This window comes from Thermobia domestica, chromosome 14, assembly GCF_964235325.1.
Source record: "Thermobia domestica chromosome 14, izTheDome1.hap1.1, whole genome shotgun sequence".
Taxonomy (NCBI): Eukaryota; Metazoa; Arthropoda; class Insecta; order Zygentoma; family Lepismatidae; genus Thermobia; species Thermobia domestica.
The window spans coordinates 77,892,936-77,913,816 of record NC_137467.1 but is presented as its reverse complement, the minus strand read 5'-3'; the positions used below and the strand labels follow the sequence as shown (position 1 = coordinate 77,913,816).

Genomic DNA, 20,881 nt, shown 5'->3' with positions numbered 1-20,881 from the left:
TTGTTTATATTACTGGATGGGAGTCGGAGCAATATAAAGACGGAAGAGAGAAAATAAACGATATATATATATTGTCCAGTTGTGAGAAGCCTCTCATTTTCTCATGGTGAAGAGAGTTTCTATTTACAGCAATAAGTCTGACCGTTCTTCTTGTTGGTAGGTTTGCCAGGCAGGGTGCGTCAATCATGTAGGGAGGTCTTAAGTTGACAAAACCAGAGCACCACACAATATGACGTCACTAAATGTGATAGTAAGTTGAACAGTGTTTGCAACTGATTTGCTGTCAACTTATTAATTTTATACTTGAGTAACAGACTGGTAAAGAAAATATGTTTAAAAATGATTATCTGTTATTGAAGTAATATACTTAAAGAGATATTTGTATATTTGTATGAAAACATAGCATCTCCATATGCAAAATTTGATGATGTGCTCCGCGGAAGATTCGTTGCTACAAAAAAATTGGAGATCCACAATATATAATTGACATAATAGGTTTACATCATATTAGTATGTGACAGGCCCGTATCCATGGGGTCTAGGGGAGCGGGCCCCTCTAAATTTTTACTGGTCCCCTAAAATTTTCACAGTACGCTTGCAAATGAACTATCACAGAGTGCAAAATTTCAAAGTCAGACGCACTCGCCAATCCAAAAATAAAGGTCGCCAGATATCTCTCACGTACAAATTGAGATGTCCTCCCCCCCAAACGGCCTTTGGTTTGACAAAGAAAGACTTCACATTCCGTGTTTTCTCTCACTCAGTGACAATTATTTTCTTACGAAACAGAAAATGCGCTGCCCTGTGAGTTCAGGCAGAAACCATTCCTACTGAACACTGGTCGCCAGCTCTAGATTTCTAGTCGCCAATGGCGACTTGGCGACCGGAAAATTTGTGCGCTGAGCTATAATATGATGATTAACTATAATACGTTTGGATCGGGACCTCCTCCCAAACTTCTACCGGGCTTCCCCTAGATTTTTTGGCTGGCTACCAGCCTAGTATGTGATAAGTGACAGGGCCGTAACTTGAGGAGGGAGGGGGCAAATGCATCCCCAAGGAAGCTCCCCGCCGTTCGAGGGGACCCATTTTAAGACAAAATTTTCTTACTCCGTATACGATACGAACATGAAATTATAAATGAAGCATCGAATATGTCCACTATATTACATAAACAAAACAACACATAAAAGGTAAATAAAACAAAAATGAGTCGTGGGCCCATTTCAATAAAAAAGTTTACTATTAGGGGCTCTAAAATCATGTTTATTCGTATGGCTTTGATATGTGTCAATATTGTCCCCTTAATTCATTTGTCAGGTATGGAATGAGCCCAAAGGTGTAACTAACGACCCGGGCCCATAAAGAGTAAGAGAAAGATGGAAAGAGGGAGCCCAAAAATTAGAGAAACAACTTTTTTTCTAGGAGCATCAAATACGCGTATTAATGCTTACCCCATTCCAAGGAAAGTGTGTACAAAAGAACAATTAAACAGGCATGTTTTGAAAACGGCACATAAGGAGCTCATATGCTAAAGACAATATGAATGTGTTTTTTTTTTTTTTTTTTTTTGAATTGTCTATTTTGTAATGTAACTTTCTTTTAATTATTTGTATATCTCATTGTTTTGTATTAATATGTATTTCGTTGTCAAAGGCAACACAATAATTGGGCCTAGAGCCTGTTGTGTTGTGCTTGAACTAAAATAAAATAAATAAATAAATAAAAATCTAAGTTACGGCGCTGGATAAATGGATGCAGGTGTAGAATACATAAACATAGAAACAGTAATTTATGATTAAAATGAATGACTGCTTGTGAAAGAGGACTGTACTACTAATTTTTAAAAATTATATACGTTTACTGTATGTAGAAAACGATGGTGCTGTCCTATTTTATGAGTTTGAATTTGCAAAATTTACGAAAGAAGTATGTAATATATTTCTCGGGTTTTGTAGGATTACGGGGGACCAAAACTATGTTATGGGGGACCAAAACTATGTTATAGGGGACCAAAATACAATGTTTATAGGTCGAATGAGTTCATGTTGCGGAAATATAATTGATATTGATATGTGAGTAATTTGTGAACTGAGTAGACTGGAAATGCCGTGTGCGGAATGGAAAATTTTGCAATTACTATTTGCTATTAATTAGAATGGACGAATACAACGTGCATTGCGGCATTCTAACCCGACTTCGCTGGCTAGCACTCGCTCGTCAATATATATATTTATTTATTTATTTATTGATACAAGTCATGGCCATTACCAGCATCTATGGCCTTAAGCACGTCACGTTGGAGGGATGACATCCTCGGCGAGCACGGTACAGGGAGGGATATAAGGAACGGATAAGGAAAGAAGCTGCCTGAGGCCTGTAAATTAGATACCATCCCGGCATTTACCTAGTGTGAATGAGGAAATCACAGGAAAAACCTCATTTAGGATAGCTAGCCTGAAAAAGCTGTTACACCTTTTCGATCGACTGACCCTGCCGGAAATCGAGCTCAGGACCAAAGGCGAGAGCATAAGCGACTACTCATGCTCAGCAATACTGTCTGAAACTCTTTACTTAGTTAGTGGTATGTTTGGCTTTAGGTAGATTAACCTCAAAAAATTTAAGAAAACAGCAATGATTTTCAACAAAAATGCTTTCTCCCCGTAATACGACATGTGACTAGTCTTCAAAGCACATACTGAGAAAAAAAATTGTAGGTAGTGTACTTAAAACGGTAGATAACATGCGTAATTCCTGTAGTTTTTGGACTTAACGAACAGCAAACGTATAACTGAAAACGCATGTTTTATAATACTTTCCGTATAAGTGTTCCATCTATACGTACTCTCCGTATGAAACAATATAGGCGGTCAGGATTTCACATACAAATCGACGCAGAATGTCCATAGTAGAATAGAATATAGCTGCAGAATGTAACATAGGTGATATACGGAAAACTGTTAAATGTCAGACATCCTGCAATGGCATGATGTAACATCTAAGGGCATAGCATATGCTCCATACTGATTTCTGTAGTAAGCAAGATGATTTTGTATTTTGTACAATATACCGCTGTCCGGAAAACGGATTTTTCTTAGTGTGCAGTTCATAAGCAAGGGCGCTCATGTTGTGGTTTCCAAGGGGGGGGGGCAAGTATAAGCGACGTTTCAAATATAGTTTCAAATTTTGCTGTAATGTAAAAATTCTATTAGGTTTTCAATATTTCCAAGTATAATTTCCTCTTAGAGGGTAAGCGCCCCGTCTTGCCCCCCCCCCCGATGGGCGCCCTTGTTCATAAGTAATGCAATTATGTGGGTGCTGAACCTGTGGGTTCAGTATTTCTTGATAAATCCATTAAATGTTGTGCGTGCAATCCACAACGCTCACAGATATAGGCGGGAATTCATGTCACTTAATGACCTTTCCATTTTAAGGCAGTAATAAATGCGAAATTGTCGATAAGTGATTCACATACTTTGATTTTGCGAATAGTTCGTACTATGTGCGACTTTGTCCATGCGGCGTTTATTGTATGGTCGACGTCGATAAGCTAATGAAACGAAATACTTCAAAAGTTGAGCCAGTGGGTGCGTAAACGTAAACCTCGTGTAGCTTAGGTGTAGGCTGCATAATTACTTTATTACATTAGTGTTAATATGCATCCTTAAATTGGGATAGAGCAGATTTCGCAGTTCAGATCAACAATACGTGGACAAATTCATATTACTTTGAAACTCACATTTCTTTATGAAAATAGTGTCATCACGCCTTCTAGACTGTACATGTATTGGCGCATGCCAGTGATCCACCAGGAACAGGTAAAATTCAGGGGCACTACGAGATATAATTGTTCAAAAAATTACATTAAAAAAAATATGAATGCACACTTAGTAGTAGTAATAGTAGTAATGATAGTATAGTAGTAGTAAGGCAGTAGTAGTAGGGAAGTAGTTTAGTAGTAGCCATGCCCGCAACGAGAGGGGACTAGGGGGACCAGGTCCCCCTCAACTTTTTGTGGCCCCTCCAGACTTCAATACAAAATTTTATTATTAATACAAAAACACAATTTATATACTTATAAGATAATTTTAATGACTTGGCCCCCCGTAACATATTCACGGCCCTCCCAAACTTTGTAGCTGGTTTCGGCCCTGGTAGTAGCAATGATAGTATAATAATAAGCTAGTAGTAGTAGTAGTATAGTAAAGCAGTAATGGTAGTAGTTTAGTAGTAGTAATAATAGTATACTAGTAGTAGTAGTGTAGCACTAGTTCGGGTTAGGTTAGGGTAGGTTCAGGCAGCGAAATAGTCATATTTCAAGTCCCTTGTACATTAGTTTGCAGCCCTGGAATAACGCCCTTATGGAGAGTTTCATAGAAATGAAAGCAACATCTTATTGCTGTATCTATGTTCACAGATGACTTACATATTCTACGCCTTCATAAATAAATTCCCTAAACATTTGTCTTTTGTTCTGAATTAACACATTTTACCTGTAAATTGTAATTTTAAAAATGTCCACGTATTCTTAATCCCGTTTCTGCCACTCCAAAACACTTACTAAACATACAAGAGTTCATTTGGTGCTAAAAGAAATTGATATATCATGAATGTCAGTACGCTTATAAAATAGAACATAACTGAGGAAACCTGAAATTTCAATCTTGATACACGTATCAGTACGCAGCACGAAATGAGATTAAAAAAAAAATCCCGGCGTTCTTCCCGTCTTTGATGGTACAAGCCGCAATTATTTACGCATTATTCGGTGCATTGATTGTGCATAATCTTGTTCGTTTGTTGAATGTAAAACGCAACTCACACAACCGCTGTAACAACATAATGTGTTTTTTATTGTCCACCAGTACACGAACAAATTCCAGGTATGTCTTAAATTATAATCCACCTTGGCATGTTATCTCAGCCGTAATGCTGTCAACAGAGCTGCCTTGCTTATGGATACACTGCGCATGAAGTGCTCCAGGGTAGTGACGACATGAAGTGACGTCATGTCCTGTTGCTCTGGTTGTGTCAACTTAAGAACTCCCCAATCATGTAGCCGTTTCCTTTGCAACAGCCAGTGATGCCAACTTGAAAAGCTACAAAATCTCATCTCGAGACCCAGAAATTCCCACGCTCTACGAGCTTATAAAAATTCAAAACTTATAAAATATGAAAATTGAGAGTACTGTATGTCGCTCAATTTTTTCAAAATATAAGTGAATTATCCGTAAATTCCGACCTTCTACGTATAAAATAATTAATTAAAAAGTATCTTTCTTAACTGAAAGAAATGCTTGAAAATTTTGACGAAAAGAAGTACACTTCTTTTTAAGAGTTCGAGTAAACTTGGCATCAGTGTTTGTTGGTTTGTGTCAAGCTCCCATTTTGTGCTATGTGTTTGTTTTATACAAGCACATTTATTTTACTTCAATTTACCCAGTGTGTGGACATCCCTGGCTGCACTACTCATCTATTTTACTTTATTCACAAGGGTGAACTCGGGTTATCCGCTCCAGTTTGCTTTTGCTGTGTCATGGCCACGTTTTTAATCAGTCCAAACCAGTGTTCTAAGTGGAGAAAAACCAGATGCTGTACGTTTCGTTACGATTTTGACTTGACATACCGGCTACCTAAATGTTGAAATGCAGTGAGGGTATGTTGCCTTAAAGATTGCATTTCTATTTACATAATGACTGAAAACCATTGGAGAGCTTCTTTGTAGTAATGCGGAGGGGGGGGGAGCATGGAGAGATATTGTTCCCCTCCAACTTTTTGGAAAAATATCCCCTTATGTTGTATTATAGAAAATTATACACGAAAATGCTCAAAAATCGAATGAGGATATTAATAATTTCCTGCGGGAAAACTCCCGGTTCCCCATTCGACAGTGAGGTATTCCAAACACCCGGAAGGTCCACTCCCATAGCAGAAAACTTCTAAACCCGCTCATGATCAAAACACGGCGTTCATATACATTAAGGCAAGAAGACACACACATACAAACCTACATAACAAAGAAACAATTCAATATGGCACATCAAAATATAAACTAAATGAACTTCTATGCAGAGTCCTCATTTAAAAAATAAAAGGTAGGGACAAGTTAAGAAAAATATCGGTGTTTTGAACTTAGAAATTATTTCTACATAAGAAATAAAATCTTTTTACATACAAAGCTATTCGTCAACTACTGTGTATAAAATGGATTTATTAAAGGTATTTAGCATTTACTTTCCAGTGACGGTATGTTTTAATTGGAAAACCAGAGATAGTATGCTTTCATCATTGAAAAACCAGAAGCGGTATGGCATACCATCGCATACTGTCTCACTTCGACCACTGTTCCAAACAGTTCAATGTTTAATACATATTACTATTCTCTTCTAACAATTATCAGTGTTATTGAGGACGTTGCAATCAGGCTGTCTCGTTCTGCTTGTTTTTCTACCATATACAATATCACGTTAAGAACAAGAAAGAAGGGAGTTAGTTCAACAGTGGCCATTATGGCTAGTGCCTCGTGTGTGGTGTTCCTCTGTGATGGAATTTCCTATACACCTACACTACACTTACACTTTCTTTTCCATTTACACATACATACATTCCCTTCTTTTTTATACTCTTTCTTTTTTCATTTTACACTTTTCTCTAACATTTTGCCCTGTTCAACTTGGCTTTCAGCCCTCTTTCACTGTCTGAACTTCTTTCCCGATTTTGACCCTTTCTCGATTGTGTCCTTTCTTCCCAATTATGTCCTACATTTTGTTCAATTAGTGCCTGAATCACAAATCCTCCGTGTGATGTACACCTAAGAGAAATTTGTATTTGTAGCACACTTGAATTTAATGCTGGTACACCTACCTATTTGACCGTTAATGTTCTCAAGAAAGAAACTTCCGGAAACTCATCTGTTTACTATATCAGGTTTCGATTCAACAAATGGTTTTCAAGGTAGTTTTATGAAATTAAGAATCGGCACGGACAGCATTTCAATTTTGTGACTTGGCAAAGCGCAAGATTGAAGTTGATAAAAGGAAGCTGAAGCACCACTTAGTTACTAGAAATATTCGGTACCAGGTAATATTTATCTTACTATTCCCTATGAGGAAGTGTTAATTGTGACTGTTGCATAGAAGGTTTCAAATTTGGAACTGATTACTAGTTTAAATATGAATTCTTTCGGATAATTTTGTGTTGATTTTTAAAAGGCCTATATTTAGCAGAAGGGGTCCAGCTCTTTTTTCTAAAAAAAATGTTACAATTTTGGTAATTTCTGTTCACATTCGGTTAGTTTAGAGTAGGTTATGTTAGTTTAGGCTAGCTTGGGTTAGTTTAGGTTAGGCTAGTTTATGTTAAATTAGTGTAGGGGTTCCGCATAATTTTCCAAAAAAAGATACACTTTCGCTTAGTTCTATAATATTAGGTAAATTTAGGTTAGTTCAGGTTAGCTTAAGTTAGTTTATGTTAGGTTAGATTTGGTTACGTTATGTTATGTCTAAATACTTGCATCATTCATTTCTCCTGTAAATTTTGTGTTTTTTATGTGCTTCTGGACCCCTTGTACTAAACATACTCCTTTTAAAATACCGAAATATATATAGAAAGACTATAAGAAGTAGCGTTTTTTGTGCTTTCCCATTTTATGGTTGCATTCGCGAAATATTAACTTCCCGCAGCAGGAAATACCGAGGTGATCACAATTTTTATTTCCAAAAACGGGACGCATAGGTCTACGAATCGGCGTTGGGGGGGAAGGAGGAATATCTGATTTCCAGATTGCATTTTGGGACACAGTAATGTTTTCAATTTACAAAATACACACGTAAGAGTGATAACACAGCGTTTCTAACTTAAGCACTACCCAACAATATTTTTAACTACTTGAACACTCAGAATTTCCATTCAATTCCCACTTGAACCACAGAACATTCAATTCCCATTTGAACATTCAGTAGTTCCAAACACTCTTCCTAATGAGTGTCGATACGAAAGAGTGTAGAATTTGTATTGACCATTTATATTTTGAATAATAATTACGGGACACGGGTCATTTTTGCTTAAAAACGGGACATTTAGGCGTCCAGTTTTACAGTCAGAACAAAACGGGACAACGGTTGAAAAAAAGGGACTGTCCCGGCTAAAACAGGACGTCTGGTTACCTTGGGAAATACACTCTTACTGATTAGTGTTTCTTAAGGGAAGAGTTGTATCAGTGGGCTCAAAATGACTTTAGGAAGGCTGTATATAAATGCAGCGTGTGAACGTATGTTTATTTATTTATTTATTTATTGTCTACACAACAGGCTATAGCCCAATTACAGTGTTGTAAAATACGCAATTACATGTTCGTAACTCTTGATAACATAACTTTAGTTTACAACTCTTGATAACTCATGATAATGGCATTCCGAAATTTCTTAGGCGACATATCACATATATCAAATTCATTGTTATTTGTACACATTCTATTATACAAAGCTGTTGTCCTCCAGATTGGTGTTTTCATCATTATATTAGTTCTTGAATTTCTGCAGTAATAAAGACCAGTGTTTCTACGTACTTTTAATGTGGGGACATGAAAATTCAATAAAGAAACTAAATCAGGACAATCCAAAATATTTTGCGTTACTTTTTGAATGAATAATAAATCCATCATATGTCGCCTTTGTTCTAGTGTAGGAAGATTAAAGTTAGCAAGTGTGGTTTCACAGCTGTCAAATGTAGGATAAATGTGAGTTTCTTTATATGTTAGAAATTTAAAAAATTTTGTTTGTATTGTTTCTAATTGCTTGCGATGTTTTATGTGAGTCGGATTCCAAATAGTAGAGGCATACTCTAACTTTGAGCGAACATATGCATTGTAGAACTTCTGTAATGTTGAACAGTTTTTAAATTCTTTTCCCGTTCTAATTATGAATCCTAATAGCTTGAATGCTTCGCTTGTTATATTTACAATATGATTGTCAAACGTTAACTTAGAATCAAACGTAACACCAAGATCTTTAACTGAGTCATACCTATTTACTATATATTTATTAATTTCATAATTAAAGTGACGAGGTGATTTGCTCCTAGTGAATGATAATACTTTGCACTTGCTTTCATTGACCCCAAATTGATTCGAAGAGCACCAGTTACCAATATGATCTAGACCTTGCTGCAGCTTTATGTTGTTGTCCACAGAATTGATTCTAGCATATATTTTTAGATCATCGGCATATAGTAATTTTTCATGGTCAGGAATACAGTCAGGTAAATCATTAATAAACAAGAGAAATAATAATGGTCCAAAATTTGAACCCTGAGGGACTCCTGAGGATGCAATATATTCCTTAGATTTGTATGCATTAAAAAGAACGGATTGTTTACGATTAGATGGGTATGATGAGAAGAATTTAATCAGGGACGGAGAAAAGTGAAAAAGCTTTAATTTTTCTAGTAATAATTATGTTATGATTAACTTTATCGAAAGCTTTTTCAAACTCAATATAAATCACATCTACTTGGCTGCCTACATATAATGAATTCGCTATAAAATCTGTAATAATTGCAAGATTTGTTATTGTGGATCTTTGTGAAATAAAGCCATGTTGTTTAATTGAGATAACCAGTTTGACGTGATTAAGGATTCGTCGATACAAGATATGCTCAAATACTTTGGCGAAAGCAGGTAATATTGCTATGGGTCGAAAGTTGGTAATATCTTGACTATTGTTGGACTTCGGAATTGGACAAATTAAAGCTGTTTTCCATTTGTCTGGAAAAGTGCTTGTTCTTAATGATAAATTGAATGCAATTAATACGGGATATTTAAATATATCAGCGCAACCCTTCACAATGTAGGAGGGAAGTCTGTCAGAACCAACTGCCGTTTTGGACTTAAGTCACAGAAACAATTGCGAAAAACACGAACCAACCAGAAGTACAAGAAAAAAAAAAAAACTATCTAACTGGGTGAGAGCAGAAGTGCAAGGGAGGGCTCACAGTGTTCTTCTGTGTGTATAGAAAAATACTTAGACTCAGAACAGAAATTTGAAAATCCTTGGTGTTGGGTCTTTTACGTCCCAGGCTAAGTTTTATGGAAAAAAAAATGGGCATTTATTCCGTTAACCCCCGCAAGCTCTTAAACATATCAATATTGGGGTTAACTGCTGTATCGCCGGACCAATTTTAGAAAATTCACCAGATGAACTGGAGAATTTATGTTGGTTTGTGAGGCAAAGTGAAAGTCAGGTGAAGGGAACAGTTGAAGTTAAGAGAACACTTTTATATGCTGTAAGCGGCAATATAAGTGGAAGGGATTATTTGGCAGAGAGGTACATGGGTGGGTTGATTTAAATCAGTCTGATTTAAATCACGATTTTAATCAAGATTTAAATCACTTGATTTTTTAAATAAAAATCGTTGATTTAAATCAAATTCCGAAATGAATTAATTTAAAGTGATAGTAAGTAAAATCCCGTTTCACTTCTGTTATTTCGATTATGGAAGATAATAATCATAATACAATGAGACTCAAATGTATGTAAGCACAGTATGAAAACTAGTATCATGTATGGAACGATCAGGAAAAATCCCGTTTGAACGGGTTACGGGTGAACCCTGCTTTCTTCTCTTTGTAACACAAGGTTTTAAAATTTCTATTCCAACGGGGAAATCACCATGGACATTTAAGATGAAAACTCTTCTGTGTACACGTCTATTTGTTTGTTTCCAGATAATAGGGGCGTATTTAGAGGGGTCCGATCCCCTCTCCGAAACAAGAAAAAAAAATTAGATTTTAAAATTTTGGGCGAAATTTATGTACTAAACACAAAGAAGTTCCTCGGGATCGTAATACGACAAATTTTGGATGCGTTAAAATATCGAATAATACTTTTGATAAAGTGGATACTTGACCCCATTGCAGAACATGCCGCGATTTGCGATGTGATCGCAAAAAATTTGCCGTGCCTGTGCAGGAAAAATTGTCAGAGGAAATAAAATAGCCAACAGAAAAGTATAAAAGCGTGCCTACTATGTATAGATGTCTTAAATGCACGGACAACTCGCATTTGAACTGTTTTTCACGTCACATAAAGCATATTTTTAACAATCATAAGTGTTTCTTCTTCTGGAACTGATCATCTTGATTTTTTTATTTTGGAAATCCTGCACAAAATTCCTACAGGGAATTCATGTTATGATCCAGTTCAAGATCTCTTACCGTCGCGAATTGTGTCGAGGATTTTGAAGCTTTAAAATATATAAAACGATAATTATGCCTGTTGTGCTGTATGGTTGTGAAACATGGTCGCTTACGCTGAGGGAAAAACGCAGACAAAGTAATTGAGAGTAAAATCCTGAAACGAATATTCGGAACCAAAAGGAACGGAAATGAGGAATGGCGAAAACTTCATGATGAGGAACTGCATAATTTATACCATTTACCAAACATTGTTAGGGTCATCAAATCTTGGAGGCCCAGGTGGGCAGGACATGTAGCGAGAATGGAAGAAAGTAGGAACGCTTTTAAAGTTTTAACTGGAAGTCCAATCCGAAAACGACGATTAGGAAGCCTAGGCGCAGATGGGAGGACAATATTAAGTTGCATCTCGCAGAAATAGGAATACAAAGTAAAAACGGGATCCAGTTGACTAAGGACAGAAGTCAGTGGAGAGCTTTTGTGAACATGGCACTGAACCTCCGGGTTCCATAGGTCATAGAGTGAGTTAGTTAATTTTAGGCGAAATTTATGTACTTTATATGTATTTCGTGCCGCTAGCTAGTTCCAATTGTTTAAAAATATGCCCCTGCCAAATATTATTAAACTTCGTGAAAAGAAAAGTGTCATGTTGATATACATTGCTGTACTTTTTCCTTAATGCTTAAGAAACATTGTTTGGGATTGAAATAGGTTAATGATTGGGAATTAATTCAAAATTTAAACCCAATACTTTCACGTAAATGACATAATTAACATTTAATACTAATTCCTAATGTTTTTTCTTCAGTTCGCGACTTGTATTATACGAAGAAAAAGATTTGATTTAAATCAAAAAAATCGATTTAAATCAAAAAAATCAACAAAAATGATTTTTTTGAAAAAAATCATTTTTTTCCACCCTGGGTACATTTGTAATTTATGGGAAAAGCAGTGTGGAAATGGTGCGTAAATAACAATATTGTCACTTATTATGTTTGAGTTTTATCGACTTGTACAAAAATAAGGAGTGTCAATTGTTGAAAGTGCATGAAAGGCATGATCTACTAAACAGGTGAACAGTTTGTCGTAAGTGTAGAAAGGAATTGAAATTACAGAAAAGAGGAACATCTAACCTAATTTAATACATTTTGATACTTTTTTTTGGATGACATTTACTATCTCCCCCAAAGCTGTGCAACATTATATATATATATATATATATATATATATATATATATATATATATATATATATATATATATATATATATATATATATATATATATATAATATAAACTATAAAAAAATATATAAACTAGCTATGCATTCATTTTATGACATATAAAGTGTTTTTCCACTATCCTCGTTTATTCGTATACCTACCGCCGATGCCGCGCCTCTCCCTACGGACGCAGTTGGATGACATTCGTGGCCACCTAGCACAGGATGGTTGGTGTTTTATGCACTGGTTTTTGTGCTATACGTCCACACTGTATTTCGAACAATAATCACTACCAAAATCACAAAATTTGCAGGAAAAGTAAGGAATTTAAGTATCAGAAAAACGGGTACGGTTTATGAGCGTATGTCTACATACTTACAGTACGATATATAGGTTGGCAAAAAAAAAAAATCACAAATAATCAAGTGGAACTTGACAGGTCCTATTTATCGGCCATGTTCTGCAATGTCGCATCGTTCTTCCCGTTTTTCAGACGAAGTACCGCCCACGTGTCTAGAACCCAGACGTAGAAAGTAATCTGGAAGCCCTAGTTTCATGCAATTTTTATTCATTTTGTCTGCACATGTACTCATTAGCAGAAGCATTGTTGTGACGGGACAGGACGTTTGGGCGCGGACGTTTTGGCGCTGCCGTTTGGGCGCAAAGCCGTTTAGGCGCCAGACGTTTGGGCGCGAGGTACATAGTAAAAATCACAATTTACGACATATAAAGTAAGCTAGGCACTGAAAACTAAGCGCCAATCAAGATATATACATTTCCTACACTTCTATCTTTATTTCACCTCATTTATCTGTATATTTTCTATCTCTATCTTATTTATTCATCTAAAATAAATAGTTTAATGCGTTTGTGGCATTTGTTGCCTAACCTCGTCATGGATTGATTTTTCGCTTGTTCACGATTCTTGTACTTCTGATCTAATTTTTGTATTATATAAGAAAGCTAGGAAATAAAGGAATCAGACGAACTATTAATTTTCTTAATGTTAATTAAAACATTGATTTAATTTTTGTATTTTTTTAAAGAAAGTTAATAATTACATATTTATGAATATTAAAATTTGTTTTCTTTCGTATTACGTTTGCCAAACTCTTCTCTTCCTTAAGTCCAATAAAGAACTACCAATAAAAGATTGCAGCGTAGTCGCTAACACTCTCGCCTTCGGTGCGATCGGTCCCGGGTTCGATTCCCGGTGGGGGTACTGGGTCGAAAAAGTGTAACACGCTCTTTCAGGCCAGCCACCCTGAATGAGGTTTTCCTGGGTTTTCTTCATTCACATCAGGCAAATGCCGGGGTGGTACCTAATTTATAGGTCCAGGCCGCTTCCTTCCTTCCCCAATCCTTTCTTCCTTCCCTTTCCCCGGATAGTGTGCTCCCTCAAACGTGACGGGCTAAATGGCCTTAGATGCCGAGAGCCCAGAAATCTAAAAATCCTATATCCTAATCGAGTTGAGGGAAAGATATTTTGCATACAGGATGTCTAACACATTGAGTTTAGGAACTGTAGTATGCCGTATTTCTGGTATCACTTTTTTTTTTATTAACATTTCAATATAAAAATCAAAACTTAACACACATTTTTTTCGTCCCATTGTAAGCATTTAATCTGCATTAAAGAAAGTGGCAAAAGAACAAAAAAAACAACGATTTCAAAGTGAAAAATAATAGTTAAGTGTACATATATTGGTCATTTAGCCACTAGAAATGTGTTTGACATTCACACTTATTGCGTAACTACAGTAGAAGGCCTGCTTTAAGTTTTTTAATGGAATAGGCTCACTATGTATGTAATGCAGTCAATTATATGTAGTCTGGTCGACTTACATTTGGCTTGAAAAGTTATCAAATAAAAAGCATACTTAACTTTCGTTGAAACTTAAATTTACAAAATTTAATTGTTAATTCAGTTTTTATAATTTTGAAATTCCAGTATTTCTAGTATGTAAAACAAAATCCAGTATAATTCAAGGACTTCCACTACAGTAGACACCTTGTGATATCTTGATTCGAACTTTGTACTCAGCGCCTAACATAACGACTTTTTATCTCGCGCCCAAACGTCTGGCGCCCAAATGGCTTCGCGCCCAAACGTCCAGTGCCCAAACGGCGGGGCCCAAACGTCCGCGCCCAAACGGCGGCGCCCAAACGTTACGTACCGTGTTGTGACGTATAAGCCAAGTGTAGGAGAGTATGTTATCACTACAGTTCTCACGGATGAGGTTCAAACGTTAACAAAGAGTATGTTGTAACGTCGAATGAAAGGAAATGCAAAAATACAAATTAAATGCACTTCTGTAAGTCCATTGCACAAAATAAAATAAATGTTCTAAAACTTGGTTCATAATAAAGATCACTATAATTTTAGCTCGTAACAAGGGTCTTAATGAACTATACTAACGAATTGTGAGAGATGATTCCTCATATCAAAGTAAGTAATAAAAATATATTCATAATGACCTGTGAGGAAACTGCATAATTTCAGAGGTAGGGACTGTCATAAGCTAGATAACATAAGTTGTAATACGCCTTATTTCAAACACGAGAAACCATGGAGTAGGGGTCCATATCGATGTAAAATAAGTTACACGTACATTATTCTAAAATGCATATTTCACCAATGAGTGCGCAAGAGATTCCTCACAGAACATGCTCCATACATAATTCCCAGATACGCTTGGCCTTAGGGTTGGTCCAGTGTAGGCAAGAAGTAAACCTTGACAGCAGTGAACACGTAATATGTCGGGGGGAAATCCGAAGTTTTAAGGGACCATCAGCTGCAGTTCCTTGTGTGCGGAAGAACATGTGCTGCAATATGATTTTTCGTAGTATAGTTCATTACTTTTTCTCGTGTAAGCGGTTGAAATTTCCGCAGGTGTAGTCAATAATCTGAAAAAGAAACTAAGATGTTTACAGAATTTCTTATTTTTATTCGGTTTTTCAATGCTTAATTGTAGTACTTGTATATTAAAAAAAAAAAAGAAAAAATGAAAAAGAAACTGTTACAGTAATATCAATATCAGATCGATGTCCGAATTGGTGCGATTGTTTTTTAATTAGTTAATTTATTTTTTTCAGATTTGCTGACCATAGGAGAGGAATAAAACTCATTCAAGATGTCGTATATGCTACCGCATTTACACAACGGTTGGCAGGTTGATCAAGCCATCTTGTCTGAGGAAGATCGTGTAGTGGTAAGTTTCACACGTTAATGTAATACCCAGCCAGGCGAGAGTTTCTGGAGATCCTTCTCATACTGTCTAATCTTTCCATATGCCGTATTTACCGGCGTATAGGACTTTTTCTTTTAACGGATCGTGTCTTACGCCGATACAGAGATTTTAATTATTTTAGTTTCAGTAATTGTTTCTGATTCTGTATTGTTTGGTATTTTCCTTGTTCCTTGCAGTGTGGAACAAGCGTTCCAGCTACGTACGGTTCAGTGCTCAGTAAATGTGTAAATGTACTTTGGATGCACTCGCATTATTTACAGTTCCAGAGTATGTACGCTTTTCTCTGGACGCACAGGCGCTATAGACATTCTCAGACATGATGATGATGATGCGCATATATGATTCGACATTTAGTTAAGCATTGTTAGCTCTGCATATGTTTCTTGTTAAAATATTACTTTGTATATTTTTATATATATAATCTCTTTTAATATGCAGTAAAAATATTTTTTTCTTCTAAAAATTGAATGCAGGATATGGGAAATGCATGTTACACACTGACAAATACGGTATTGGTTGATTTGGGGTTTAAACTCCCTTTCAACGCCGAGGCTTTATGAGACGTAGACCTACAGCTTATCATGGGATCCTAACCATATGAGCTTCCACCAGGAATCGAACCCGGTTTTCCATGGTGGCAAATACGGTATGAAACTGGGTTTATTTTCCCTAGAACATTTCGGAAATTTTCATTCTGTTCGCTCTCCAGCTCTGCTTTCGAAGTGTAAGTGATACAAGTAAGGAAGCTCATGTAGTTTGAATTCTACAATAGCTGTACATCTACAGGGTGGCCCAAAATTAGATATACACCCCTGCATTGATCAAGTATAACATTCTAGTCTGACTTTATTTGCTTCGACTGTTCCGGGCTTAAGTTATAAGTAAAAAGACGTTAAGAATAAAGAAACTAGGTCTACTTATTTGATAACAATAAAAAATGATATAAAATACGGGACGGAACTGTATACCTACTTTTGGGCCACCCTATACGTCTCATATATCCTCGGTCCGAAACTTGACATTGCTAAACTTTAAATCAATCAATTCACTAACGAAATTTGAAGATACTATGAGAAATAATTTTGCACAAGGATGTCAAGTAGAGTACTCTTATTAAAAAACTCCGTGGCTTTATGGGTATGTGGAGGAAGAAGAGTCAGTGAGCGAAATTTCAAATCCCGTAGTATATCCGAATCATAGTCATGGTAAGAAAATTTTGGTTCCTCGTATTGGAAGTTTCTGTTCCTCCATATCCGAAATGTCCGTTTTCTGTCATTTCCGGAGGCATAATTTCATTGATTGTGAGTAAATTATTCTTTTTTTAGTGTTCGGTTAGAAACGAATAAACGTTAAATCATTTCGTCATTCCCTGATGTTTTTATCGACAACCCATCATCTAGTGCCCTTCCCACTGGTCTTAGGGCTAGCACGAGTACCTTTAATGCATGAAACTTAGATTCTGTTCCTGTGGGAGAGACTTGAAATTTGAATGCATTACGATGTTTCAGTTCCACCTTAAACTGTGTAGGTTTGATACCCCCAACATGGAGTTATCATGTTGAAAATTTTCGAACGCCCTGTATAATAATGTAAAATAATATATAATATAGGATATGCAAGGATGTAATGTTGTCATTTAATTTTCTTGTAGTATTAAAAGGTAGGATTAAGTTAGGACGTGCATTAAAATAGGTTCAGGATTTTATTTCGTATTTAATGTCTATGTTTTGTTTATTTCTATCTTAATTTCCTATATTTTTTAATAATACTCTGCTTATTTCTTTTATTTTCATCTGTAGAACGCTTTTCCTATCTCCAATCATTCTGAAAACTCTGTCAAAAATTTCTTTAAAAATTTTATTCAAAAATTATTCTTCATAAAATTCTTTAGACTTTCAGCCATTTTGATAGAAAATCGTCAAGATTCACTTGGCTTTGGTACATCATCTTCAATCTTGTCTTGTGTGACGTCAGTAGCACAGATTTACAGAATTTTTATAATTGGTCGCTTTCCTTTGAACTCTATGATAATTAGCTCATCTTCAATCTTCAGACTGTTACGTCACATTGTTGTCGTACTGTAATGGCGTCAGCCTAAGAAAGCAATCCTCAGTTATCGCCCGTCAGATATTATCGGCATAAAGTGATAAAGAAAGCCGCTCCAGAACAGATTTTTACTACTAAAAGATTTAAAAAGGTTCGATTGCAAAATTTGCGATAATTTTTGTGCTATTTATTGAACGGAACGGAGCGAGTAGCGAGGGGAATTAGTGAAGCGAAGCAGCCCAATGTTGTAAGTTGTCTGTCTGCATTATGGACGAGGTCTGATTTCTGTATGATTGGATCCTGAATTTTTTGGAAGAACCGTGATAGTTAATGGCCTGTTAATGGTTCAAAATGGACTGTATGTTGTGGAGGATGTGAGTGATAGTTGTTTATTCTGGAACTATGAAATCCATCACAAAATAAATAAGAAAGGTAAACCTGAACGGGTGCTTGTAAGGACGACATTGGATTCTGCTTGTATACAAACTCATCCAAACTGTAAGTAAGTTTTCTTTATTTCTAAAGTGGTTTCAAGCGAAGTAACTTGGTAGCCTGGATTTATGGATATTTTTCTTTTAACCTCGAAATTCACCAAGTTATCGCGTTGGAATATGGTGTTTAGTGAAACATAATAATATAACTATGTCTTCGTAAATTCCTTTCCCGTAGGATCTACACTATTACTGAGACAATATGTGACGGCTTAGGCTTATCTATAAAGGGGGGGGGGGGGGAAATAAAGGTAGAGCAAATACTGACGGAATATACATGCAAGTGTAAAATTTTCATTTAGAGTGACCATCAAAATTCCTGTTATTCAAAGAAAGCAAAAATCTTGTGAAAGGCTATATGCAGTATTCTTTATTATTGTTGCGATTTTTTTTTTTATTTGGCTATGCATCATTTGGCTGTACATTAGAACCACGCTAAACAAATAGGATAGGAATGACGTTCTCCGGTATAGAACATATATTCAATATATTTTATTCTTTTAAAGTTTTTTTTTTAACCTTAACGTATCCGTGAAGTATGAGAAAGAAACCGAAGCTGTACTTTGATAAAAGAAGCACGATGGGTCGTTTTGTCATAAAAATTTCCGATAGGGGCAATTGGTTTTCTACACCGTGCGAACATTCATATATTTTTTTTTTTTTTTTTTTTTTGTAACAGAATCTCATTAAAAGAAATGTGGCCTGGACTGCCAACCAAAGCGTTTTTACGTTATAAAATAAATTTGTTGGTGTGAGTGTGTAGTGTGAATGTGTCTTAGGTTAGTGTAGGTTAAGATTTTAGTGATTTCATGTGTATGTTTTGTAATAAAATGTGTAGGCAAGAAATAAATAAATATAGAAAAGGGTGCCTAGTAATTGTAGCTGCTGTGAACAGCTAAAACATAAGATTTTTTTTTTTTTTTAATGAAAAATATGAATGCCAATGAGAGGCACTTTCCTTAAGATAGTCGAGAATGCGTAACTATTTAATAAAAGTAATAAATATTGTTAAAAAGTAGGTAATAAAATTGAAAGTCATGAGAGTATGTGTGCATGTGATATTGTAAAATGGTTGGTCACGAATTGTGACACGCACGGTAAAAATGATTCTGTAAAGTGTAATGCGATGTATTGTTGTGCCCCTAAACTCAATGTAAACAGTCTGTATAAAGCTTCGGTAAAACAAGTAAAGCTTCAAGTTGACAGTTATGTTTTATTCCATATAACAGAGATACAGTAGAGTAGAAATTTCATAGTAAAACATGATTTAGTCGAGATCAATAGTGCGTCTTCCTATCAATCCGATAATGAATCATCGAGGGGAAAATGATATGAGTGAAACGTTACGGGGAACCCATCAGTGAATGTCACGGATCCTGAGATTTATTTTTTTTATTTACTTTTCCAAATTTTCGAGTTTATTTATATTTTTTTTCCGTTGCGCAAACTTCATTTAGATAATACACTTGTAGGGCAGGTCTTCTGAGTTCGATCCTTTCTCCCATGACTATGGAGCGAGTGAGTGCATCCCCGGTTGCGAGCTATTCTTCTGTGATGGCCACATAGACTTGTAGCTGGTTAAACTGGTGATATACTCAAACGCACCTTGGTCCCGAGAAAGCGAACATCTGAGAACAACAGTAGACACGAATACATACATAACCAAATATAAAATTCAATTATAATTTTTCTAACAAATTTGGCTACGCCAGCCAGGATGATATTCGGTGATGGAACTTGTAATGTTTCGATTATATCATTCTCAAGGAAGGATGGTCACAAAAAAAAAAAAAAAAAAAAAAAAAAAAAAAAAAAAAAAAAAAGCGAGTTGAAGAAAGTGGTAAATCTTTATAGATGAGCAGGAATAGTTGCATATTGTCTGAGTAATTGGTAGATCCGGGGAATTTTATGAAAGTTTGTAAAAAAAGGAAGAGAAAATATGTCGTGTAAAAAGTTAAGTGAGACCAATCAGTCTGTGGACAAGTATAGTTGTTGTGACGAGCTAATAGAAGGAGTAAGCGTGTTTTGTGACGATTGTCAATTGTGGATTCATTCCCAATGCCAGGGATTGTCTGAAACGGAAGTCACCGAACTGCAACAAAGTGTGGAACCGTGGTATTGCAAATATTGTACTGTAAGACGTGCGGCACAGGTAAACTTGCCGGCGTCCAATGGAGAAAATGACACAGAGAGGGGTTCACTGGTAGTTCTTCCGCAGGTGACCGAGGTAGAGAATGACACTGTAGTGCAGGAATCGGTAGAGTCACAGTCCACGTCTAACTTAGCTGAACTTTTACAGCAATTTACTCAAACATTAAGTCTAAAATTTGATCAGAAATTTGGTAATGTTAGTACTCAGTTAGAACAAGTTAATGCTAATATGAACACTCAGTTAGAACAAGTCAATGCTAATATGAACAATCAGTTAGAACAAGTTAATGCTAATGTAAACACTAGATTTGAAAATGTAAACTTTGCGTTAGGGCAGATAAATGACAGATTTTCTAAAGTAACTGATAGCATTCAAGATCTCAATAACCGGTTTGAACAGTTTAAGTTAGAGACAAATACCACTATCACAGAGAAGTTCGAACGTGTAAGTAAAGACGTGGAGGAGGTACGTCAAGACGTCCAGGACCTTCAGTCCACTTTCACCAATTATCGCGAAACATTGGATGAGCGC

At 35.9% G+C, this 20,881-nt stretch overlaps 1 protein-coding gene across 1 annotated transcript in view; it reads left to right on the top strand.

The window, feature by feature from the left end:
* Positions 1-6,890: 6,890 nt before the first annotated feature.
* Positions 6,891-20,881, top strand: part of Dim1 (thioredoxin-like protein Dim1) — a 30,974-nt gene continuing 16,983 nt past the window's right edge. The window contains exons 1-2 of the mRNA XM_081738621.1: positions 6,891-7,080; positions 15,507-15,622. Coding sequence (XP_081594747.1) covers positions 15,545-15,622 — 78 coding nt within the window. The 5' untranslated portion in view covers positions 6,891-7,080; positions 15,507-15,544. The remainder of the gene's footprint in view (positions 7,081-15,506; positions 15,623-20,881) is intronic.